Here is a 25,378-nt window from a genome sequence, read left to right on the forward strand (position 1 = left end):
CAGTTCACTAGGCCACTCATCGACACGTGAACCATCGTACATCAGTGACAACTGCGAAACGAACATATCTGAAGTGAATTCCAAAGATAATTCTCTATCTTCTCATCTCCCTGCTGTATGTGTTAAAGCTGTAGGTAGGGATGTCGTTAAATCTCGATTAATCGATTAGTAACTAATCGATTATGCTCGATTCTTGACGATTATTGAATCGATTCATCGTTGAGTATAGTAATCGATTCAAAATTAATCGATTATCACAACGATGAATCGATTAACCGAAGTAATCGACATCTAAGCGTTGTCGTAAAATCCTGATTAATCGATTAGTAACAAATCGATTACTCTCGATTCTTGTCGATTATTGAATCGGTCCATCGTTGGGAAGTAATCGATTTAAAATTAATCGATTATCACAACGATTAATCGATTATTCGAAGTAATCGATTAATTTACGACATCTCTAGCCGTAGGATAGTTGAGTCAGTCGTAGCATAAAGCACATCACATAAAATATCGTTGTTCTTATATTCGATGGAGTAATAAATGTTGTAACGTTTCAAACTCCAATCAGGAACATTGATTCCCTATTTCGAAAAACCCTCATCGCGGTAACAGCGAGTTTCAAGAATTAAAACTCAAAATGTCCCCACAAAAGATACTAATTTTCAATCAGAAAAGTTAGTGATTTGAGGTGTTATAACTTTTTTATAGGCTTGTTATCACGAGAAACTATTAAATCGTAAAAGCATAAAAGTGCCCAAAAACTATATAATGCCTGAACTATTTTGCATATTAATGTTTGGTATTATTTTTTGTTATTTTAACTCTTATGCAAGGCTAGTTCATACCAATTTCTGTTATCGAGGTCGTCGCTCCTGCTCTGGCAGCACTTACGCAACGGTCCTTATGGCACTTGACTGCAAACTAGTAGACTAGGTTTACAAGAAAAGAGCAAAGAAATGCCTTCTTTCCGATAGCCCCAAGCTGGCGAATATGCTTTCTGCATACCATGTCACTCGGCATGAGTACTGCCAGATCATACGCGAGACTAAGGAAAGATCATGGGTGGGTTTCCTAGACGGCATTAGCAGCAAGCCGTCGACGACCGAGCTGTGGAGACAAATTGGCTTCATCCAGGGTATAAAAGGCCATCCAAAGGCATTTCACTGTCAATAAACGATGTAGTTCAGCCTGACCCCGCATTGGTAGCGGAGGCCTTGGCCGACCATTTTCAACTCCAACCTGCCTACCGACAGTATCCTGATTTTTTCCGCTACGGCAAAGAATTTGATCAACCTTTTAAAATCTGCTAAGCGGCGGAAAACTGGTCCCCCTTAAAGGCATCAACAAAGAGTGGTTCTCTTAGACCCTTCTAGGACACCAGAAGAGGTCTAGCATCGTGGTTCCAATTCCGAAAAAACGTGACTTGCCCAGTAATGCCGAGAGCTACCGCCCAGTTTCCCTTTCAAATTTTGCAGCTAAGGTAATGAAACGAGTGTCCAACGGACGGTTGACGGAGTTCACCATGGGCGAGGTACGATTACGTGTTTTGCTTCCCTTGACCAAATCCTGGACGTCGAGTTGGTCTCCTTGAGCATATTAAGAAGGGATTGCAATAGGACATGGATCAGTGGTATCCTTGAGAGGCTGAAGTTATGGAGAATTTTTGGTAACCTTTTTAACTTCATGAAAAAAATCTTATCAGAATGCAGTGAGCTCACTCATCAAAAACCGTGATGAAGAAGACCGGGGTCTCCCAGAATTCGCTCATCACGGTTATTCTTTTCTTGTTGGTGATGAAGAAGGTGTTTGCTAATCTTCCCAAAGAATTATATATCTAAGTATACGCAGATGGTATTCTTTTGATCACGGATGGGAAACATGTGATATTGACCCCGAAAAGTGTGCCCACGTCCATGTCTGTGATTCCAGACACCAGTTTCCCTGCCAAACTATCTCACTAGACGGGAACACAATCCCAACGAAGAAAACCAGGTCCGGAATGATTGTCTTTCCTGGAATGGATGATGGGTCATTTGACCGAATGGTCAGTAGCGTTTGCGCAAACGTTTCCATTGGATACGTTTGCGCAAACGTATCCATTGTGTTTGGCCCATAAGATAGAAAGAAGACGAGCGGAGGAAGCTGGATGAAGAAAGAAGAAAGTAGGAAGAAGGGAGAATGAAGAAGGAAGAAGAAACCAGAAATAAGATGGAAGAAAGAAGAAGGGAGAAGGAGAAAGAAAGAGAGAAGAAGGAAAAAGGAAGAAGAAGAAGAAAGAAAGAAGAAGGAAGAGAGAAGAAGAGAGAAAGAAAAATGGAAAAAAGGAGACAGATAAAGGAAGAAGGAAAAAGGAAGGACGAAAAAGGAAGTAAGAAGAATGAAGAAAGAAAAAGGAAGAAGGAAGAATGATGTATTAAGAAGGAAGAAGGAAGAAGGAAGAAGGAAGTAGAAGTAGGAAAATGAAGAAGGAAGAAGGAAGAAGGAAGAAGAAAGAAGGAAGAAGCAAGAAGGAGGAATGAAGAAGGAAAAAGGAAGAAGGAAGAAAGAAGAAAGAAGAAGGAAGAAGATAGAAGGGAGAATGAAGATGGAAGAAGAAAGAAGGAAGAAAAAAGAAAAAAAAAGCAAAAGGGAAGAAGGAAGAATGAAGAAGGAAGAAGAAAGGAGGAAGAAAGAAGAAGGAAGAATGAAGAAATAAAAAGAAATGAGGCAGAAGGAAAAAGGAAGAAGGCAGAACGGAGAAGGAAGAATGAAGATGTAAAACGAAAGAAGTGAGAAAGAAGAATAAAGAAAGAAAAATAAATGAGGAGCAAGGAAAAAGGAAGAAGGCAACAGGGAGAAGGAAGAAAGAAGGAAGAAGAAATAAAGAAAAGAAAAATAAGAAATAAAGAGCAAAGAAAAAATAAAGAAGAGGGAAGAATAAAGAAAGAAGAGAAATAAGGAAGAAGAAAGAAAAAAAAAGAAGAGAAAAAAAGAATGAAAGAAGATGGACGAAGGAGGAAAAAAGGAAAGAAGAAAGAATGAATAAAGAAGTAGAAAGAAGAAAGAAGTATAAAATAAGATGGGAAAGAGAAGAACAAAAAAGGAAGAAGAAAGATGGAAGATGGAACAAAAGGGTAATGAAGAAAAGAAAAAGAAGGAGAAAGCAGAAAGAAAGAAGAAGTAAGAGTGATGAAAGAAGTAGGAAGCAGAAATAGGGAAGAAAGAAGAAGGAAGAAAAATACAGGAAGAAAGAAGAAGGAAGAAGAGTAAAGGAAGATAAGTTGAAAGTAAGAAAAAGTAAATAAGGAAAAATAAAGGGTGAAAAAGTAAATAAGGAAAAAGAAGGGTGACGTAGGGTGACCATATGGTATCCTAACAGAGGACATGTACTCCTTTTTCAATAAAAATTGTTTTTCCTGCTTTTTAACTACAATGTCCTCCTTGTTCAATATTTTGAGAACAGTGAGTAATTGAATCTTCTATAGTAATTTCCTCTATTTTCAAAAAAGAAAAATACTCCATTTTATATACGCTTCAATATCTAAAAAGCAAAAGAGATGTTTCGACCTCTGTTTTGTAGGTAACTTGAGTCGACCTATTTATTTCTGAAAATTTAGTTTGTATTTTATGACCTAAATGACATTTTTTTCCATATTTAATTGTTATGAAAACTGTGTCATAAATAAAAGTAAGGGATTTTTAATTTAGTAATTTGTCATCCTTTTTCAACAGAATGTCCTCCTTTTTGTCATGATATTGGTAAAATGTCCTCCTTTTAAAAAAATTCCATATGGTCACCCTACCTTTTCGCCACACTGCTACCATCGTTTACATTTGATAGTCATGTTAAATTTGATCAATGCAGATGAGTTCCAATGATTTCTACCTCTTGAATGTCAAACTGAACGGAACAGACGCCGCCATTATCGAGTGCAAAATACTTTCAATCCATTCTACAAGCACAGACAAACAGACGTAACACGTGAAATTCCCATCGTCCATGCTTTGAATGGTCTTTTTAAATTACACTGATTACATGTTTCACACATAGAGGCGCACGCATCATTTACCTTTAAATTTGACATCTCACATTAGCGCCGTCTGTCGAATTGTCGTACTAAACAGCATTTAGTGCAACATGCTCACGAGATGGTAATAAAGTAACTGGGCAATGATTTTTTCAGGAAACTCTTCTAGCTGTTACGTCTGTTTGTCTGTGCTACAAGTATTCTAAGTTGTTGAAACAGTGACCCAATCTCACCCCCATTTGACCCATTGTCACCCCCGACGACGGTATCTCTAAAATATTTTAGCCTGTCTGCCCAGTGCCCACATGATTTAAAGTTGATATCAAAGCCACAAGCAAGTTTTAATTATTTCGATAACCCAAATATGGTGTATTGGTGTAGTTACTTTTTCAATTAAACTTTAACAAACAGCATATTCATTGACAGTTTTCTATGTCTCATAGCGAAATAATGTAATTTCATTTCCAATTTGGGGTAATACTTCTCATGTTTGGTGAACACCAATCATCAAGAAAGAACATACAAATGTATTCCAGTTAAGCCGTATCCGTATTTACGTTTCATATTTATTATTTTTTATGTTTCATGTTGGCAAAAGGTTTAGTTACCAACAGTTGGTATTTTTCCTAATCTGAATATTAGAGATAAAAGCTTATCGGAAGCATATTGAACCATCACCCCCTTACACCGTGCAGTCAGTTTCGCCCGTTCCTTCGCGGATGGTTGCCATCCACATCTCCGTTCGGGCCCATCCAGCCCTGCGCATTTCAGCCGAACCGCGCTCGCTAGTAGTGAAATTGTGGTGCAACCTACTGCTAATGGCCCTGATACACGCAAGGTAAACAACAGTGCGTAGAACCGTAAACAGCGATCTTTTTGGCGGTTAACCGGGATCGTTCGGAACGGGAACCGGGCCGGGAACTGCGTTTCGATGCAGTTTTCCCGGTCCCATTCGTCCCCGGGGTCGAAAACGCTCCGAAAGATTCCTTTTCCGCATGACTGATTTTCACGTCCGATTTGCACTCGATAATTTGGTCTGGCAGGCAAACAGGCAAAAAGCAGCAGAGGGCAGACATGAGCCACACACAATGTTCGTCCCCGTCGTCCTGTTTGGGATGCTGTGCTGTGGGACTTGTTCGATACTCGCGTTCGGCGATGGGGTTTATGCATTTATTGCAAGAAAATTAGTGTTTTCTCGGAGTGCATTAGAAGAATTCGAACTGAGTGGAATAAAAATGGAGGTGAGCGATGGCCGTTTCCTCGACATCATCGCGCTGGATAGCCTCACATTAGCATAAGAAGGTTCGCCTCAAGAAAGGATATCGAATTACACCCGCTCTCTGTCGCTTGTCGCTGTCTTGTCTTATCCAGGGGGGTAAATTCCTTCGGTTTCTGCGGTTTGCCTGTTCGCCACAGCCCATTATGTTCGAGCGATTAGACACGAGATCGCAAAAATAGTCGCCAGTTTATGAGGATCGTTTTTAAATTTCCGAAATGCTTCATCGGATGTATCGAATAGTGAAACGAACAGAAACTCCAATGCTAATGGAATTCAAATGGTGCACATGCGTAGTTGCGGGCCGGAGTGCGAGTGAGCGCGTGCATGCCTTTCCGGACTCATTGTGTTCCGTTTCCACCGAGGAAAGCGGCACTTACCCTAATTGATACGAGATGTGGATGCTGTCGCCGTCGCCGTAGTGAACATTGTTAAACGGTTGTTCTTTTGACTTTGCTAAAAGGAGGTGATTCATTAGGGATGATAATGAGAAGGGGACGTTTAATGCTTTCTTTTGATACCGATTCGGCGTGTGGGTAGTGTTGATGTGTATGGGAAAGATGCATTTAGATTCAGTGTGTTCAAACGGTGAAGGATATTGTGGAAGAAATGTGACCATTTGAATTCTGTTCGGCATAGATGTTCTGTTCGGTTTACGTTTTTTCGCAAAATACAGCATGAATGACCACAGAAAGACTTAAAATAGTAGACAGTTGAGTTGTAAATAATTCAAGCTGACATTCAATTATTTATTCCATAACGAGGAAAATACGTATGATTCGAACCTATTTGTGTCTCGACTCGACTGAAAGCGACAGTTGAGATCGGAATCCCGTGCAGAAGCCATGAACTGAATAGGAAAACGACTTGATTAGCCAAAGAGATAAAAGAACAAACTACAATATCGAAACTTTGTTCCGAAATATCATTCGAGCATTGCTATGTGGATAAGAACAAACCAATAGCTCGAGATATTGATCACTTCTTACGCATATGATAACTTGATATCTTCATGATATTTCAGTGCAAAATATCGCTATATTGTCTATTATCCCTTATATAGATCATGCATATATCACATTTTGTTATGACATCACGATTTGTTATTATTGAGCTATTTTCGTCTGGCCGGGATACGCGTTTTAATCAAAATAAACCATACAGCCCTCTTGTTACAACTAAATAGGATTTCCGCGCATTTCGCTTAAAATATTACAATCCATTTTGAAACTCTCCTAACAACTACGCCGAAACGGATTAAAACTTATAAGAGGCGAAGAGACCTTATTTAGTTAGCAGCACATTAAGATGAGGTAGACCTGTGCGCCGCACAACTTTGAACCGGCGGCGACATGGTGGATTGATTAAGAGATTCATTAAGGTTCCCCCAAACACACGCGACGCGACAGTCGTGACGCGATTCTATCGCTTGGCGACCGCGATTCTGTCGCCATTGGTATGGAAGCGTAGATAGAAAATTGCCTGCAGCGACCCAACGATAGAATCGCGGCGACTAGTTGACGCCGTCGCGGCGATGAAATCGCTTAGGTCTGGGGGAGCCTTTATTCATACTCTGCGACAGCCGTTGTCGCTGGCTGGGACCACTTCTGGACGCCCTGGCCCGCCCTCCGTAAATTCCTGAATGAAAATTATGCGCGCACGCGAATCACGGGTCTATTGTACTTCCAGTTGAAAACCGAAGTGAGCTCTCGCTACGATTGAGTTTTCCCTTATTTCCTGATGTCGCAACTGCATCGCGACTAGTGCGCATCTATGCCATCGTCGTGCGCCATCATGCGCACTAGTCACGACGCAGTTGCGACAAAAGCAAATGGGAAAAAAACTCGATTGTCGCGAGAGCTCACTTCGGTTCTCAACTGGAACTACAATATACACAGGGACTACCGAAGCAGCGGGCCAAAAAGGCCGATACACAACATCAGCAGTTCTCAATCTGGGGTACATGTACCCCTGGAGGTGGTACCTTCGCTGTCCTCAAGGGGTATCTTGCCCAAAATACGTAATGGCGGATGTATTGCAATTCCAATAAAAACTTTTTGATAAAGTTTTGAAAAATGTGAAAATTTTTATTTCAAAACTTTGTCTTGTACTCAATATGCATGACGATAAATAAATCAAAACCAATTGAATCCTGCCATCTATAACCAGCACAGTGTACTGCGAGACAAAAGATCAAACGGACAAAAGGTCGAATGGACAAATTAAGGAAATCCACCTGATCGAAACAAAATATCGAATCGAATCGAATACATATTTTGTTAATAATATGCTTCTGAACTAAAATCTAGAATCTAAAGATTTCATTTGAGAGGCATGAAAACTTTTTTTTTTCCTGAAAAGCTCAGTTGCTTCGTTGCTAAAGGATTAGGAGCCTCCTTACAAGAGGCTCGGAAGCCTCCTTACAAGAGGCTCGGAAGCCTCCTTACAAGAGGCTCGGAAGCCTCCTTACAAGAGGCTCGGAAGCCTCCTTACAAGAGGCTCGGAAGCCTCCTTACAAGAGGCTCGGAAGCCTCCTACCAAGAGGCTCGCAGGCCTCCTTACAAGAGGCTCGGAAGCCTCCTTACAAGAGGCTCAGAAGCCTCCTTACAAGAGGCTCAGAAGCCTCCTTACAAGAGGCTCAGAAGCCTCCTTACCAGAGGCTCGGAAGCCTCCTTTCAAGAGGCTCGGAAGCCTCCTTTCAAGAAGCGCAGAAGCCTCCTTACAAGAGGCACAGAAGCCTCCGTACAAGAAGCTCAGAAGCCTCCTTACAAGAGGCTCAGAAGCCTCCTTACAAGAGGCTCAAGCCTCCTTACAAGAGGCTCGGAAGCCTCCTTACAAGAGGCTCAGAAGCCTCCTTACAAGAGGCTCAGAGCCTCCCACAAGAGGCTCAGAAGCCTCCTTTCAAGAGGCTCAGGCCTCCTTTCAAGAGGCTCAGAAGCCTCCTTTCAAGAGGCTCAGAAGCCTCCTTTCAAGAGGCTCAGAAGCCTCCTTTCAAGAGGCTCAGAGCCTCCTTTCAAGAGGCTCAGGCCTCCTTTCAAGAGGCTCAGGCCTCCTTTCAAGAGGCTCAGAAGCCTCCTTTCAAGAGGCTCAGAAGCCTCCTTTCAAGAGGCTCAGAAGCCTCCTTTCAAGAGGCTCAGGAAGCATCCTTTCAAGAGGCTCAGAAGCCTCCTTTCAAGAGGCTCAGGAAGCCTCCTTTCAAGAGGCTCAGAAGCCTCCTTTCAAGAGGCTCAGAGCCTCCTTTCAAGAGGGCTCAGAAGCCTCCTTTCAAGAGGCTCAGAAGCCTCCTTTCAAGAGGCTCAGAAGCCTCCTTTCAAGAGGCTCAGAAGCCTCCTTTCAAGAGGCTCAGAAGCCTCCTTTCAAGAGGCTCAGAAGCCTCCTTTCAAGAGGCTCAGAAGCCTCCTTTCAAGAGGCTCAAGCCTCCTTTCAAGAGGCTCAGAAGCCTCCTTTCAAGAGGCTCAGAAGCCTCCTTTCAAGAGGCTCAGGCCTCCTTTCAAGAGGCTCAGAAGCCTCCTTTCAAGAGGCTCAGAAGCCTCCTTTCAAGAGGCTCAGAAGCCTCCTTTCAAGAGGCTCAAGCCTCCTTTCAAGAGGCTCAGAAGCCTCCTTTCAAGAGGCCTCAGAAGCCTCCTTTCAAGAGGCTCAGAAGCCTCCTTTCAAGAGGCTCCAGCCTCCTTTCAAGAGGCTCAGCCCTCCTTTCAAGAGCTCAGAAGCCTCCTTTCAAGAGGCTCAGAAGCCTCCTTTCAAGAGGCTCAGAAGCCTCCTTTCAAGAGGCTCAGAAGCCTCCTTTCAAGAGGCTCAGAAGCCTCCTTTCAAGAGGCCTCAGAAGCCTCCTTTCAAGAGGCTCAGAAGCCTCCTTTCAAGAGGCTCAGAAGCCTCCTTTCAAGAGGCTCCAAGCCTCCTTTCAAGAGGCTCAGAAGCCTCCTTTCAAGAGGCCTCAAGCCTCCTTTCAAGAGGCTCAGAAGCCTCCTTTCAAGAGGCTCAGAAGCCTCCTTTCAAGAGGCTCAGGCCTCCTTTCAAGAGGCTCAGAAGCCTCCTTTCAAGAGGCTCAGAGCCTCCTTTCAAGAGGCTCAGAAGCCTCCTTTCAAGAGGCCTCAAGCCTCCTTTCAAGAGGCTCAGGAAGCCTCCTTTCAAGAGGCTCAGAAGCCTCCTTTCAAGAGGCTCAGGAAGCCTCCTTTCAAGAGGCTCAAGCCTCCTTTCAAGAGGCTCAGAAGCCTCCTTTCAAGAGGCTCAGGAAGCCTCCTTTCAAGAGGCTCAGAAGCCTCCTTTCAAGAGGCTCAGAAGCCTCCTTTCAAGAGGATCAGAAGCCTCCTTTCAAGCGGCTCAAAAGCCTCCTTTCAACAGGCTCAGAAGCCTCCTTTCAAGAGGCTCGGAAGCGTCCTTTCAAGAGACCCGGAAGCATCCTTTCAAGAGGCTCGAAAGCATCCTTTCAAGAGGCTCGGAAGTTTCCATTCAAGCGCCTCGGAAACCTCCTTTCAAGACGCTCAGAAACCCCACTTCAGCTCGGAAGCATCCTTCCAAAAGGCCCGGAAGCCTCCTATCAAGAGGCCCGGAAGCCTCCTTTCAAGAGGCTCAAAACCCTTCTTTTAAAAGGCTCAGAAGTTTCCTTTCAAGAGGCTCAGAAGACTCCTTTTAATAGCCCGGCAACCTCCTTTCGAGAGGCTCGGAAGCATCCTTTCAAGAGGCTCGGAAGCCTCCATTCAAGAGGCTCGGAAGTTTCCTTTCAAGCGTCTCGAAAGCCTCCTTTCAAGAGGCTCGGAATCCTCTTTTCAACAGGCTCAGAAGCCTCCTTTCAAGAGGCTCAGAAGCCTCCTTTCAAGAGGCTCAGAAGCCTCCTTTCAAGAGGCTCAGAAGCCTCCTTTCAAGAGGCTCAGATCCCTCCTTTCAAGAGGCTCAGAAACCTCCTTTCAAGAGGCTCAGAAACCTCATTTCAAGAGACTCAGAAGCCTCCTTTCAAGAGGCTCAGAAGCCTCCTTTCAAGAGGCTCAGAAGCCTCCTTTCAAGAGGCTCAGGCCTCCTTTCAAGAGGCCTCAGGCCTCCTTTCAAGAGGCTCAGAAGCCTCCTTTCAAGAGGCTCAGGCCTCCTTTCAAGAGGCTCAGAAGCCTCCTTTCAAGAGGCTCAGAAGCCTCCTTTCAAGAGGCTCAGAGCCTCCTTTCAAGAGGCTCAGAAGCCTCCTTTCAAGAGGCTCAGAAGCCTCCTTTCAAGAGGCTCAGCCTCCTTTCAAGAGGCTCAGGCCTCCTTTCAAGAGGCTCAGGCCTCCTTTCAAGAGGCTCAGAAGCCTCCTTTCAAGAGGCTCAGAAGCCTCCTTTCAAGAGGCTCAGAAGCCTCCTTCAAGAGGCTCAGGCCTCCTTTCAAGAGGCTCAGAAGCCTCCTTTCAAGAGGCTCAGAAGCCTCCTTTCAAGAGGCTCAGAAGCCTCCTTTCAAGAGGCTCAGAAGCCTCCTTTCAAGAGGCTCAGAGCCTCCTTTCAAGAGGCCTCAGAAGCCTCCTTTCAAGAGGCTCAGAAGCCTCCTTTCAAGAGGCCTCAGAAGCCTCCTTTCAAGAGGCTCAGGCCTCCTTTCAAGAGGCCTCAGGCCTCCTTTCAAGAGGCTCAGAAGCCTCCTTTCAAGAGGCCTCCAGCCTCCTTTCAAGAGGCTCAGCCCTCCTTTCAAGAGGCTCAGCCTCCTTTCAAGAGGCTCAAGCCTCCTTTCAAGAGGCTCAGAAGCCTCCTTTCAAGAGGCCTCAGAAGCCTCCTTTCAAGAGGCTCAGAAGCCTCCTTTCAAGAGGGCCTCAGAAGCCTCCTTTCAAGAGGCTCGGAAGCCTCCTTTCAAGAGGCCTCAGAAGCCTCCTTTCAAGAGGCTCAAGCCTCCTTTCAAGAGGCTCAAGCCTCCTTTCAAGAGGCTCGAAGCCTCCTTTCAAGAGGCTCAGCCTCCTTTCAAGAGGCTCAAGCCTCCTTTCAAGAGGCTCGGAAGCCTCCTTTCAAGAGGCTCGGAAGCCTCCTTTCAAGAGGCTCGGAAGCCTCCTTTCAAGAGGCTCGGAAGCCTCCTTTCAAGAGGCTCGGAAGCCGCTTTTCAAGGAGCTCGGAAGCCTCCTATAAGGGTCTCGGAAGCCTCCTTCAAGAGGCGTCTCTTTTCTAGAGGCGCGACATTTTTCTCACAACAGACTCGGAAGCCTCTAATATTCATAAAAAATCTGTACGAAGCTCGATGAATAAACATATTCTGAATTGGAAAGTTTCACAGAATAATGAAATTTTCAGCCAACATTTTGGAAATCCCATTGGTTTTCAGATCCGTTTTCCATATATTTTATAAGCTACGCTTATTTTTATTCACAGAAAAATAGGGAGTGTTGATTATATTCTCGTTCATATTTGTTTTAACCATGCTTTCCAGCTATCGCTTCCAAATAATCATTGATCGTAATGTTCAGAGGATGCTCACTCACGCAGATTTTCACCGAGAAACCATTTTGTGGGAAAGAAAAGAGACCTGATGAGAGATAGCTATTTATCCCTCACTGTAAGAGCCGCGAAAAGTTGATTTGCTTGTTTCCTCACTTTTGTGCTTTCACCAATGCAAACAAGAGAAACCTTTATGGAACAAATGGAACAAACCCTGCAAATAGTACATCAAAACAACAATATTCATGGTTGTTTTTACTAACGAAATTGCTGCGAAACTACTTTATCGACAATATGACATCAAAAATAAAATTAATTAATTTTTTTACGAAAACCTGTTTTGTTTTTCGCAATTTTTGTACATTTTTTTTTATTTGTACGAGACATTCTTTGTTTTGCTCAAAGGAAATCCTTCGAAAATTCTTCAGAAAATTACTAAAAATGGGAATGGGTCGTTTGGCCGAAAATCATTCGACGGAACGGTTATAAATGAAGAATGGCTGGACCAAAAATTGCCGGAAAAATCGTTGTCTCTAACAGGTTGTTTGGCCGAAATGGTCGTTTGACAGAAAAGGCCATTTGGCCGAATGGATCATGCGACTAAATGGCCTTTCAGCCAGATGGCCATTTCGATCAACGCACTTTTTCGGCCAAATGACCAAACGATAATTTCGGTCGTATATCCATTTCGGCTAAATGACATTTTTGGCCAAATGTGTCTAAAGATCTTTTTAGCCAAATGGCTGTCGTTTGGTCGAAAGTTATTCGGCGAAAATAGTTTTGCCGAATAGATCATTTAGCTGAAATTGCCGTGGACCATTTCGAAAAATTGAGCTATTCGGCCAACGAATTTTTTCAGCCGAACGACGTTTTCGACAGCATGTACCTTTCGACCAAATGACATTTTTGGCGAAAAATTGGCTACATGGGCTTCGGCCAAGTGGTTTGTTCCGTCAAATATCATATTTGACCAAACAACGTTTGGCTTCCGCCCAAATGGCTATTTATCAAACGACCCTTCTTCGTTCAAAAATTCTATTTTCAATGAAAAATTCTTTGGATTTCAACGGAAATTCTAAAACACGGTGTCGTGCTATAAGTTATAAAAAAGCGGAAAATCCTTCAGAATTTGCACTCGAAGTTCTTATTAGTTTTTTAAAGAAAATCATTGGTATTTTCCCAAAAAAATCAGTTTCAACGTGATGAGTTGGGGATATCTATCGGGAAATTCTGCGGACTTCTTCGAATTTGAATCAGCGTGACAAGTTTTGGCGGCGCACAACTCTAATTCAGTGGACGTGACGAAGTTCAATCAGCAGAGGACGAAACCCTGGTGGGTTATAGATAAATTAAATATCTACGGAAATAGCAAAATAATAGACACTGATGGTGAAATACCATCGATAGCATGGAACAAGCTCAAAACCCATGATATCAATGCTATTTTGCCAATACTTCATCGTAGTCGGCTTTGGGTCATTTCGTTGATTGATATTTAGTCGAATGGCATTTGGTCAAATGACATTTCGTCGAAAGGAAGTCGAAGGGAAATTCAGTCAAAGGTAAAGTGCAGCATAGATTCTCTCATTCCTTTCATAAATACTTTTTCTTTTACTCAATATTTATACAATAAGATACAACGGATGTACAAGACACTACCGCCCGACGGAAACTACGTAAGGGGCCGCACACTTATTACGTAAGCATTTTTCTGGGTTTTTCAACCTCCGCCTCCCCCCATGCAAGATTTTCCCCATACAAACCATTTTTTATTTATATGGAACGTACGAGAATGGCAGACCCCCCCTCCCCTCATAAGTTCTTACGTAATTAGTGTACGACCCCTAAAACAGTTTGGTGCCATTGAGGAATGTAGTGCATGAATATTATAAGAAAATTTGTTACCTTGTTACTGATGGATTCGAGTCGCCTTAGAGTGGTTAATTCTTCTCAAATTTAATCGCCTACATTTTGGCGATTGAATGATTTGAAGCGTTTCATGCAAATTTAACGGGCCCTGCCCAAATGGTCCGATACATTTACTGTTGATAATCAAAAGTTTTAATAAAACTGGCAAATTGGTGGCGAATTTCCGAATCGATTGATGTATGAATCTTAAAAATTCATCGAATTGACGTTCAAAATCTCACATGATTTCGTGACGGTCCTCAATTTTGAAATTTTCATTTTACACCCTGTATCCGAGGTCTCCGTGACTTCTATAAAAAGTTCGATTTTGGAGTGAAATTATAGCCTCTTGGTACAACTTTGCTATACGAGAAAGGCAACAATCAGGCACTGGAATCTATCAAAAGCCATCCGGCGGCTTCCGAGACCCGACCAGCATGGCAAAAAGGTTTCACCACTATACAGAACCATGATAACTGCCAGGCGATAAACGTGTTCAATCCTCTATCGATTTGTTCCGAGACAGACCACCATGGTATCGCAGAAAAGAAGACGACCACTTACAACGATTTCAGAGAAACCGCGATGAATTGGAACCTGCGGTAAATTTAGGAACAATGAAGATTAAATAATCCTCATGTTGTACAATCTTTCACTGCCGCCGAAAGATCGTCCAGACCGGCAAGCCAAGAGCTCTCAAAGCGCGATGAAATGATTCAAAAGTCAATTCGAAACCCAACACAGATGAAAATATGTTGTGCTTGTTAAAAGTTATTTTCATGTACATATTTGGACCTTACAAGTAAACGCAGCATTCAATCGATCTTACTCTTCTTTAAATAGAAATAAATTAAAACTATTCTTACTTGTTGTTGATTCAGTGCTATCTGTTTAGATGTAAACTAAATAAATGAATTCTTGCTTGTCAAATTCAGTCAATTTTAATTGAATATCGAATGCTAATTCATTGACTATTTACTGTGAAGCCTGGAAAATCCAAAATTGTTTACTTCGATAAACCAGAAGAGAGTGAGTGGTCCTACTGTAGCAATCCACAGTCCTCTGATGTGTCACACTGATACAACAAGTGTTGATAATGCCATTCCCTCTATATGCATCAAGAAAGTCATGGAAACACACCAAGAACATTCGAACGATGCTAAACAGCAAGTATCCCACTCCGTATCACATGTCGAAGAACCGGGTTGTTCATTATATACTGTTGCAGAAAAAACGGAGACATTTGGACGACAGTATGCTCGCTTCCGATGAATGACGTTGAAGGATTTGTGAACACCTACGAATATGGATACAGAATGAATGCAGAAAATAAATTGGTGGTGTTTATTACCAACTCTAATGAAGACGCAACAATAAGCATACATGCACAACGTGCTAACTCCATTTCACGATTGCGTTTATCCGTAAAAAATAAACAATTAGTGATAACCAAGCCTAAAGCTGGCATCCCTACAAAAGATGTTCAGATCGTCAGAGTGTCGTATACTTCAGTAACAAGAAACAAGTTGCCGTCAAAAACAACTAACCGTCAACTGTATGGGAATGGAGAGCTATCGCTTGGAAAGAAAAGCTCCAAGAGGCATTCTGGGATTTGACTTTCATATGAAACTTTGGTCCATCAGTTATATCCCGTCGATGTATTTTTTGGCATATGGCATTTAAACTACGGCAATCAGTCTGCTATATTCATAGCTAAATTTTGCTCAGAATTTCGAACCTAACCCAACCTGTGCCATTTAGCATCAATAGTGCGATGTCTGTGTCTGAAACCTACACATTTAATTGCCTACCCTAAGGCTTTTCAACCAGTCACAGAACCTCTATAAATATATAATAAACTCTCAAAACCACTTAGGCGATTTTGTTAACATTTTGTTGACTTCACGCAGAAGTAAAACACTAATATCATTAATTATAGTAAAGATACTAATGTCAATTTGTTGCATCTGAGAGTTCACCCGCGCAATCTCATGTCGAATTCGTTTTTAAAATTGAAACAATGAAACAGTGTAAACCAATTTATGAATGTATGCATGTATGTTCGCAAAGTACTTCTGAACCACTTGACCGATTGCAAACAAATTTGGAACACACATTCACTATCTTCAGAGGATGCTCAGAGGATGGTAGGGCAATTGGAAAAGGGGGAGGATAAGGGGGGAGGGGAACAATAAAATCATAGTAATTTTTTACCCCAGGTCCGAAAAAAACCAGATTTGGAACACACATTATCTTTCCCCAGGGATGTGTGGGGTTGAAAAAGTCATTACACCCAACAGGCGGATGTTAAATTTTCTAACAATTCTGTATAAACAAATATCAAAACCTGTATAAGAACTGGGCATATGCGAAAATGTACAATACTTGTATAAGAATCTAACAATTTCGCATATGCCCAGTTCTTATACAGGTTTTGGTAGATTCTTATATAGAATTGTTAGAAAATCTAACAATCGCCGGTTCGGTGTAGAAAAGGGGGCAGGGGGGGATTGTTTAGTAAACGATCTTTTGTCCCTCAATCGATTTCCACCCAATTTGGACCCCTTTTTTTTCTGTCGTAAGACGATTTTATAATGGATGGGAGGGTCAATAGAGTCATAAATTACAACATATATCCTTTATCCTTAGCAGTCGATTATAGATGGAGTTGAACGGAAAAGGGGGAGGTGTAAAGGAGGAGTGAGGTGCAGGTGCAAGTACGATAGGCATGTCGGACGTTGGACATACTTAAAATTTCGCATTCTTTAGTTAGGTTATTTGAGGTTTTGAAATTCCCCGGGAACCAATTTTTCCAATTGAAAAACTACAAACAAACAGATTCCTGGAAATAACGTTTTCCGCAAGTATCGTATCCTTAAAAACATTTCTCCGGAAATTACATTTCGCATAAAAATGAAAACTCCTCGAATATTCCTCAAAAAAATCCGCGGGTATGAAGTTTCCTTGAAAATGACTTTTCCTCGAACGTGACATTTCCCCTAGAGATGGTCGGGTTTCACATTTTGTAAACCCGAACCCAACCCGAACCCGATTTAGAAATTCCTTTCAAACCCGGACCCGACCCGAACCCGGAATGAAAAATCTTATCAAACCCGAACCCGACCCGTACCCGACAGTTTTTGCAGTCTTAAACCCGAGCTGAACCCGAATTATTTTTTTGGCGAAAAACACAAACTTAAGATATTATATTTCTCTTTTCACTCAAAAGGGTATAGGCCCAAACAACGAACAAGCCTTAAAATTACGAGAAACGAATAAAAATTAATCAATACTTTATTTCACAAACCCGTACCCGACCCGAACCCGACATTGTTTTAATTTTCCAAACCCGACCATCTCTAATATCCCCTACAAATAACGTACGTTTCCCCGAATATAACAATACCCCGAATATGACATTAACTCGAAAATAATAATTCCTCCAAAATTTACTTAATTACTAATAATTATTTAATAAATAGTTTATTTGTGGAATCAGCAGCGCCCGCGGCAAGTGTTTTTTTTTTTTTCAATGTGAACGGTTCATGTTTTATTCAACGTCTGTTGTCTGTGATTTTTTCATAAAATTATGTGTCTGGTTGCCGAAGGTTGTCACTGGATTTTATCCAAAGAAATTCCTCCGGACGTTCCTTCCGGAATTCATCCGGAAGTAACTCCTGGAATTCCTCCGGAGGTTCCTCCCGGAATTCCTCCGTAAGTTCCCGGAATTCTCCAGAAGTTCGCACCAGAATTCCTCCGGAAGTTCCTCACGGAATTTCTCCAGAAGTTCCTCCGGAAGTTTCTTCCGCATTTCCTCCGGAATTTTTCCAGAATTCCTTCGAAAGTTTCTCTCGGAAATTCTCCGGAAGTTCCTCTCGGATTTCCTCCTGACATTCCTCTCGAAATTCTTTTGGAGGTTCTCCAGAAATTCTTCGAGAAGTTCCTCCTGGAATTCCCCAGGAAGTTCCTCCCGGAAACCCTTCGGAAGTTCCTCCCGGAATTCCTCTGGAAGTTCCTTCCATAATTCCTCCGGAAGTTCCTCCCGGAATTCCTCCGGAAGTTCCTCCCGGAATTCCTCCGGAAGTTCCTCCCGTTCCTCCCGGAATTCCTCCGAAAGCTCCTCCTGGAATTCCTCCGGAAGTTCCTCCCGCAATTCCTCCGGAGATTCCTCCCGGAATTCCTCTGAAGGTTCCTCCCGGAATTCCTCCGGAGGTTCCTCCCGGAGGAACTTCCGGAGGAATTCCGGGAGGAACTTCCGGAGGAATTCCGGGAGGAACTTCCGGAGGAATTCCGGAAGGAACTTCCGGAGGAATTCCTCCGGAAGTTCCTCCTGGAATTCCTCTGGAAGTTCCTCCAGGAATTCCTCCGGAAGTTTCTGCCTTAATTCCTCCGGAAGTTCCTCCTGGAATTCCTCCGGAAGTTCCTCCTGGAATTCCTTCGGAAGTTCCTCCTGAAATTCCTCCGGAAGTTCCTCCTGGAATTTCTCCGGAAGTTCCTCCTGGAATTCCTCTGGAAGTTCCTCCTGGAATTCCTCTGGAAGTTCCTCCTGGAATTCCTCTGGAAGTTCCTCCTGGAATTCCTCCGGAAGTTCCTCCTGGAATTCCTCCGGAAGTTCCTCCCGCAATTCCTCCGGAAGTTCCTCCGGAAGTTCCTCCCGCAATTCCTCCGGAAGTTCCTCCCGGAATTCCTCCAGGAATTCCTCCGGAAGTTCCTCCAGGAATTCCTCCGGAAGTTCCTCCAGGAATTCCTCCGGAAGTTCCTCCAGGAATTCCTCCGGAAGTTCCTCCAGGAATTCCTCCGGAAGTTCCTCCAGGAATTCCTCCGGAAGTTCCTCCAGGAATTCCTCCGGAAGTTCCTCCAGGAATTCCTCCGGAAGTTCCTCCAGGAATTCCTCCGGAAGCTCCTCCAGGAATTCCTCCGGAAGTTCCTCCAGGAATTCCTCCAGAAGTTCCTCCAGGAATTCCTCCGGAAGTTCCTCCAGGAATTCCTCCGGAAGTTCCTCCAGGAATTCTTCCGGAAGTTCCTCCAGGAATTCCTCCGGAAGTTCCTCCAGGAATTCCTCCGGAAGTTCCTCCAGGAATTCCTCCTCCCGGAATTCCTCCGGAAGCTCCTCCCGGAATTCCTCCGGAAGCTCCTCCCGGAATTTCTCCGGAAGTTCCTCCTGGAATTCCTCCGGAAGTTCCTCCTAAAATTCCTCCGGAAGTTCCTCCTGGAATTCCTCCGGAAGTTCCTCCTGGAATTCCTCCGGAAGTTCCTCCTGGAATTCCTCCGGAAGTTCCTCCTGGAATTCCTCCGGAAGTTCCTCCTGGAATTCCTCCGGAAGTTCCTCCCGGAATTCCTCCGGAAGTTCTTCCCGGAATTCCTCCGGAAGTTCTTCCCGGAATTCCTCCGGAAGTTCCTCCCGGAATTCCTCCGGAAGTTCCTCCCGGAATTCCTCCGGAAGTTCCTCCCGGAATTCCTCCGGAAGTTCCTCCGGAATTCCTCCGGAAGTTCCTCCCGGAATTCCTCCGGAAGTTCCTCCGGAATTCCTCCGGAAGTTCCTCCTGAATTCCTCCGGAAGTTCCTCCCGGAATTCCTCCGGAAGTTCCTCCCGGAATTCCTCCGGAAGTTCCTCCGGAATTCCTCCGGAAGTTCCTCCGGAATTCCTCCGAAGTTCCTCCGGAATTCCTCCGGAAGTTCCTCCTGAATTCCTCCGGAAGTTCCTCCCGGAATTCCTTCGGAAGTTCCTCACGGAATTCCTCCGGAAGTTTCTCCTGGAATTCCTCCGGAAGTTCCTCCCGGAATTCCTCCGGAAGTTCCTCCCGGAATTCCTCCGGAAGTTCCTCCCGGAATTCCTCCGGAAGTTCCTCCCGGAATTCCTCCATAAGTTCCTCCCGGAATTCCTCCGGAAGTTCCTCCCGGAATTCCTCCGGAAGTTCCTCCCGGAAATCCTCCGGAAGTTCCTCCCGAAAGTTCCTCCCGGAATTCCTCCGGAAGTTCCTCTCGGAATTCTCCAGAAATATCACCTGGAATTCCTCATAAATGTCTGCCGGAATTCCTCTGGAAATTCCTGCTGGAATTCCTCCGAAAGTTCCTCCCGGAATTCCTTCGGAAGTTCCTCCCGGAATTCCTCCGGAAGTTGCTCCCGGAATTTCTCCGGATGTTCCTCCCAGATTTTTTTCAGAAATTCCTCCCGGAATCCCTCCTGAAGTTTCTTCCGCAATTCCTAAGGAAATCCCTCCCGGAAATCCTTTCGGAATACCTTCGGAAGTTAATTCAAGAATACATCCGCAATTACGTCCCGGAAGTTCGTCCCGTATTTTCTCCGGAAACTCGTATCAAAATTCCTCTGGAAGTTCGTACCTGAATTCTTCCGGAAGTTTGTCCTGGAATTCTTCCGGAAGTTCCTTCTGCAATTCCGTCGGGAATTTCTCCTGGAATTCCTTGAGAAGTCCTTTTCTTTGGAATTACCTGAATTCCTTCGTATGTTCCTCCCAGAATTCTTCCGGAAGTTCCTCATGGAATTCCTCATGGTAGTTTCTCTCGGAATTCATGCGGCAATTCCTCCCGGAGTTAGTGCGGAAGTTCCTCTCGAATTCTTCCGGAAGTTCCTCTCGGAATTCTTCCGAAAATTCCTCCAGGAACCCCTCCGGAAGCTCCTCCTCCAATTTCTCCGGATGTTCTTTTGGAAGTTCCTCCTGGTATCCCTCCGGAAGTTCCTCATGGAATCCCTCTGGTAGTTCCTTCCAGAAGTCGTATGGAAATTTCTCCCGGAATTCGTGCGGAAGTTCCCTCCGGGATTCTTCCTGAAGATCCTCGCGGCATTCCTCCGGAAGTTCCTCCTCTAATTTCTCCGGAAGTTCCTTACAGAATTCCTCCGGATGTTTCTCCCAGAGTTCCTACGGTTGTTCGTCTGGATTTTTCTCCTGGAATTGTTCTGAAATTCCTCCCAGAATCCCTCCGGAAGTTCTTCCCGGATTTCCTCCGGAAGTTCCTTCCGATATTTCCTCAGAACTTCTCTGGAAGTTCCTTCCGGAATTTCTCTCTTCGGAAGTTACTCCAGGAACTCCTCCGGAATTTACTCCAGGTGTTTTCAGTGACTTGCGTCTTGGATTTTTTTCAATAATTACTTCTGAAGTTCAGAAATTGCTTTAAATTACTTTGAAAGCTCTTCGAAAATTTCTATGGGAAATCTATTGCAAATTCCTTCGAACATTATTTTGCGTATGCCTAAGAAAATTGTACCAGGTTTTTAGCCTCAAATTCCTTTAAAAAATACACCAGAAAAATAGATTTTTTATGGGAAATTCCTATATTCATCCGGTTACTCTTCCACAAATCTTTCCGAAATCCAGAAATCCTCCGGATTTTTTTACGTAACTATCCCGTCTTTCCTATGAAATTTTTTCTCCAAGATATTCCTTGATAAAGTCTCATTGAAATGTATCCAGGGTATCCCTCTAAAATTTCTCCATGAGTTCATACAGAAAACATTTCAGATTTTTTTCTGGGCAATGAATTTCCCCAGAATATCGTTAAAGAATTACTAATTCGTCCTGAAATTTTCCTGCATTTGTATCCATGAGCTCATTATTGTTTTACTATGTTCATGTTACAAAAATCCAGGATACAAGTTTTCAAAAGTTGTTGAAACTGCTGTTGGAAGCTATAGTCCAAGAACATTTTTCCACCTACAGCGTAATAAAACTTTAAGATTTCGATTTCTTAAACATAAATAGAAAACTTAGTCTATAGATTAAAAAAACACCTCAATAAAGACTAAAAAAAAAAAGAAAACTAAAAATGAATTAGATTATTCTACTGAATTTTCACTAAGCTCCGATGGATTTGTTTATGATGAATCAAACATTGAAAGCATTTGCAGTGAAACCGGAATGTTAATATGTATTAAAATACTGAGTACTATCACCAATCACTGTACTTCATCAAAAATCAATGTGTCATCTGACTCAATTGTGTATATGTTTTGGGCGAGAACCATATCCACTGAGGTAACTTAAATTCGTTGCTTGTACAAATAATCTCGATTCTCTATTATCCTCTAATGTTATTACTGCTATCAAGAATGTACATATTTATGAGCATAATACGAATTGCTGATGAAGGACACCCCCGCAATATTCGAACAGATGAATTCCCCCGAGAAGCGCACACACTGCCGAAAAAAAAGTGTGAAAATGAAAGATGTTTGCCGATTACGTTAGGCACCCTTCCACGCTCCCTCCGCAACCTGTTGACCAACAACAAGAGCATGCCATGCTACGCCAGGATGGGGCGCCGCCACGCGTTGCTACGATCGGGGCCAGTGCGAAGCGCATTGGCACCACACCGCACCGGTCGTAGTAACCCGCGTCGTGCTCGAGCATCCGAATCAAAGGGAGAAATCATCTGTCCACCGCAGACATGGCATGCTTTGATGGTTGAGTCCTTACTTTTCTTTCTTTTCCTCTCTCGTTACAAAATTTACAACATTTACAACACAGCAGCGTCGGGAAGTTGGGTGTGTAGAATTCAGCAAAATGCTGCTCAAACGCAGACACGTGGCACCCGTTCCGCTAATGGCCGGAACCATTTCCAGCGTAAGTATTTTCCAGCAACGGGGACTGATTTTCCATTCCTTGAGGTATGGGATGGGATGGTTTTGTTCTGGCGCATTCACCGGAATGCTCGCAAGTGCCTTCATTCCTTAGTTGGTTTGGTTTGAGACGGAACGATTTTCCGCCGAATTTGTGATTCTGATGGAGTTTGCATTTTCTTTCTATTCCTTTTTGAAAATCTGATCGATCGTGGATAATTAGCATGGACTACAAAAACGAAGGTAACCTATTCTAAATTGGAGTAACCTATTCTACTTTGAGTTCACGTTTTGGGTTATACATTTTTGCATCAATTTTAAAATAATCTGACTGAAATAGAGAATCTAATCGATGTTTGATGATTTCGTAGGCCACAGCGGCATCAACCAGCTGGGTGGCGTCTTCGTCGGCGGAAGACCTCTGCCGGACTCGACGAGGCAGCGAATCGTCGAGCTCGCCCATGCCGGAGCGCGACCATGCGACATCTCGCGGATTCTTCAGGTATCGAACGGATGCGTGAGTAAAATACTGGGAAGGTGAGTTGAACACGATGAGTATAGAAATCCCGAAGAACTAGGAGCAGTTCCGTGGATATTTGTAGATATTATGAAACTGGAAGTATCCGACCGCGAGCGATTGGTGGATCGAAGCCTCGCGTGGCTACGCCCGAGGTGGTCAACAGGATTTCGATGTTCAAGCAGAACTGTCCGAACATTTTTGCGTGGGAGATTCGGGATAAATTGTTGAACGAACGCATCTGCACTCCGGAAAATATTCCAAGCGTGAGATCGAATACTTTTAGGGATATGACGTTATGACAATTCAAATATTTTTAGGTTTCATCCATAAATCGTGTTTTAAGAAATTTGGCCGCGCAGAAGGAATTTAGTAAGAAGCCACATGCGCAAGAATCCTCATCCGATGATTCAAATTATTTATCAACTAAGCCGTTGAACGACGGTTCGCCTTTTGTTCACTACAAATACGCAGATAATGGTAAGTTCAAAACCCAATTAAAACATATTCATCAGCATTCTCCTCATTCCAGCAGATATGAAACCACAAGCTGAAGATAATAAGAGTCCCTTTGCGAAGCATTGTTTTACGAATTTGGATTCTCCGGTGGGTGGTGGCGGAGGTGGAGGAAGCGGAGGTGGGGGAGGTCTTGGTTTGGGGAACAAACCGCCTTCCGCACAACCACCGTCCTCTGTTGGCTTTGATTCGGACTCGGAGAGGCTCAGCCTCAAGCGCAAACTTCAACGCAATCGGACCTCGTTTACCGTAGATCAAATCGAGTACCTGGAGAAGGAATTCGAACGAACGCATTATCCGGACGTATTCTCCCGTGAACGGTTGTCTTCCAAAACTAATCTACCTGAGGCGAGAATTCAAGTAATCCGCTATTCAACTTATCTTCTATGCGTGTTTCCTAACGTCATCCCGTTTCAGGTTTGGTTCTCGAACCGTCGCGCCAAATGGCGTCGCGAGGAGAAACAACGATCACAAGCTGCCTCCGAGGGATCTTCCGTCGCTGTTTCCGTGTCGGCAGCGACTGCCCAGCCTCCATCCGCTGTTTCATCGTGCATGAATCTGACATCTCCTCTGGTTTCTCATGTCTACGACTCCAACATGTGCGTTGAAGATTCGAACAGCAACTATCTCAGCAAGACGTACCCATTGGAACCGACCGGCTTCCAGAACCTCGATCCACTGAAGTCACCGCAGTCCCATCAGCCGCAAACGCATTCACCCATGTCGTTCAAACTGTTCCCCAGCAGTAGCTCCGGAGGATCGGTAACTCCGGGCTCGTCCGGTGGAGGCGGTGGCGGCGGAAGTGGCCCTGGATTAGCATCTTCCGGATCTCTGCACGAGCCGAGCCTGATGGACGCGGTGGCTCTCTCCAACAATGGCGGTTTCTCTCACGTACCTACCTCGGACGATAAGTCCCTGTACAATCACTTTGCCTATTCGGCGTCGTCGGCAGCCGTCGCAGCCGCAGCCAACATGCACCACTCGGCTGCGTACTCGGTGGCTGCGGCAGCGGCAGCCGATCATCATCACCATCACCATCATCAGTCGTACAACGGGATGTACCTGAAGAATCAGCTGTACAACCTGCCGACAAATGGCGTCCTTAGCTTCCAGTCGACCTTGGACTGGAACAAGAGTTAATGGTAGGCGTCGCGGGGCTTTGACGCAGCCGAAGGCTTCCCCGATTCGTTTGAATAACTGATGCAAGACGATGACGATGATGGTGATGATAATGATAACAAACAAGCCATAACAGTATTTGTGGTGCGATCTACTGAGAATCTTGATATCGAATCATGATAACTAAATGTTGACAGAAAATATTTCTATTATTGAAACTATTACTAAATGAAACACAAACGTGATCAGTTTTTAATGCTAAAAGTGATGGTTGTCCGTATTAGCTATTATACCTTATGATAAACAGAAACAAACACACACGCATACACACAAACATATATCTTTGCAAATGTGGTATTGAAAGTATTATTTTTGCGTCTAACCAATTAGTACGATTTTTAGAGTATGATGCTGTGAAACAACATTACAAACATTACTGGAACCGAGAGGGTGGGCGAACGTGTTAGGAAAATTTGAAAATATTTTAATTATATGAGATGTGCTGGATTGTGAACCACGAGAGGCGAACACAAATGATGATTCGGACCATCTCTTTCTAGAACAATATAATGACGTACTATTGCAATCGCAGGTCAACTGGAGAAACTGAAATGTACAATAAATTGTAGCACATTATTATTGAAGTGAAATGAAATCAATTTTAAAAACTTGAGAAGTAGATCGCATTTGTAGTCTGTTGAAAATAATGAGAATTGACTTGGGGTAAAGCTTTGGCAAAGGTTGTTATGCTGGCCCATCATAAATATAATTCACTCAAAATTTAAGAAAAAGATTTTGAGGCAAAGTGAATTAGCTGATCCATCGCAAGTCACATAATAATCATATAAGTTTTGTCCATAAACCGCATTTGTAGTTCGTGACCCAAGAAATTTACAGGTGGCTAGCTCTAGCTGATTAATTGTAGAAATCAGAAATAATTTGGTCACAAAATAGAGGTGTCCGCGCCTCGGAATCCTCTCCGACGGCTTTATGCCTACAACGACTGAACGGACTGATCCGAAATTAGGTCACTGGTCACTAGCTCACTGGATTTCGGTCGGGTAGAGATAGAACACTTTTTAT

General features: G+C 43.7%; 1 protein-coding gene across 5 annotated transcripts; it reads left to right on the forward strand.

Moving 5' to 3' along the window:
- The first annotated feature begins 4,775 nt into the window (after window positions 1-4,775).
- LOC134207907 (paired box protein Pax-6-like) lies at window positions 4,776-24,974 on the forward strand. Of its 5 annotated transcripts, none has more exons than XM_062683952.1 (7): window positions 4,808-4,848; window positions 22,367-22,386; window positions 22,515-22,680; window positions 22,728-22,926; window positions 22,981-23,140; window positions 23,193-23,536; window positions 23,594-24,974. In XM_062683952.1, the coding sequence occupies exons 1-7, from the start codon at window positions 4,829-4,831 to the stop codon at window positions 24,314-24,316; spliced, it is 1,632 nt and encodes a 543-aa protein (XP_062539936.1). In that variant the 5' UTR covers window positions 4,808-4,828; the 3' UTR covers window positions 24,317-24,974. The 5 variants fall into 5 exon arrangements, with proteins under 5 accessions (XP_062539941.1, XP_062539936.1, XP_062539937.1 ...); XM_062683953.1 differs by having other exon boundaries at window positions 23,196-23,536; XM_062683955.1 differs by having other exon boundaries at window positions 22,746-22,926.
- Window positions 24,975-25,378: the final 404 nt, after the last annotated feature.

The sequence above is a fragment of the Armigeres subalbatus genome, chromosome 1 (assembly GCF_024139115.2).
Source record: "Armigeres subalbatus isolate Guangzhou_Male chromosome 1, GZ_Asu_2, whole genome shotgun sequence".
Lineage (NCBI taxonomy): Eukaryota > Metazoa > Arthropoda > Insecta > Diptera > Culicidae > Armigeres > Armigeres subalbatus.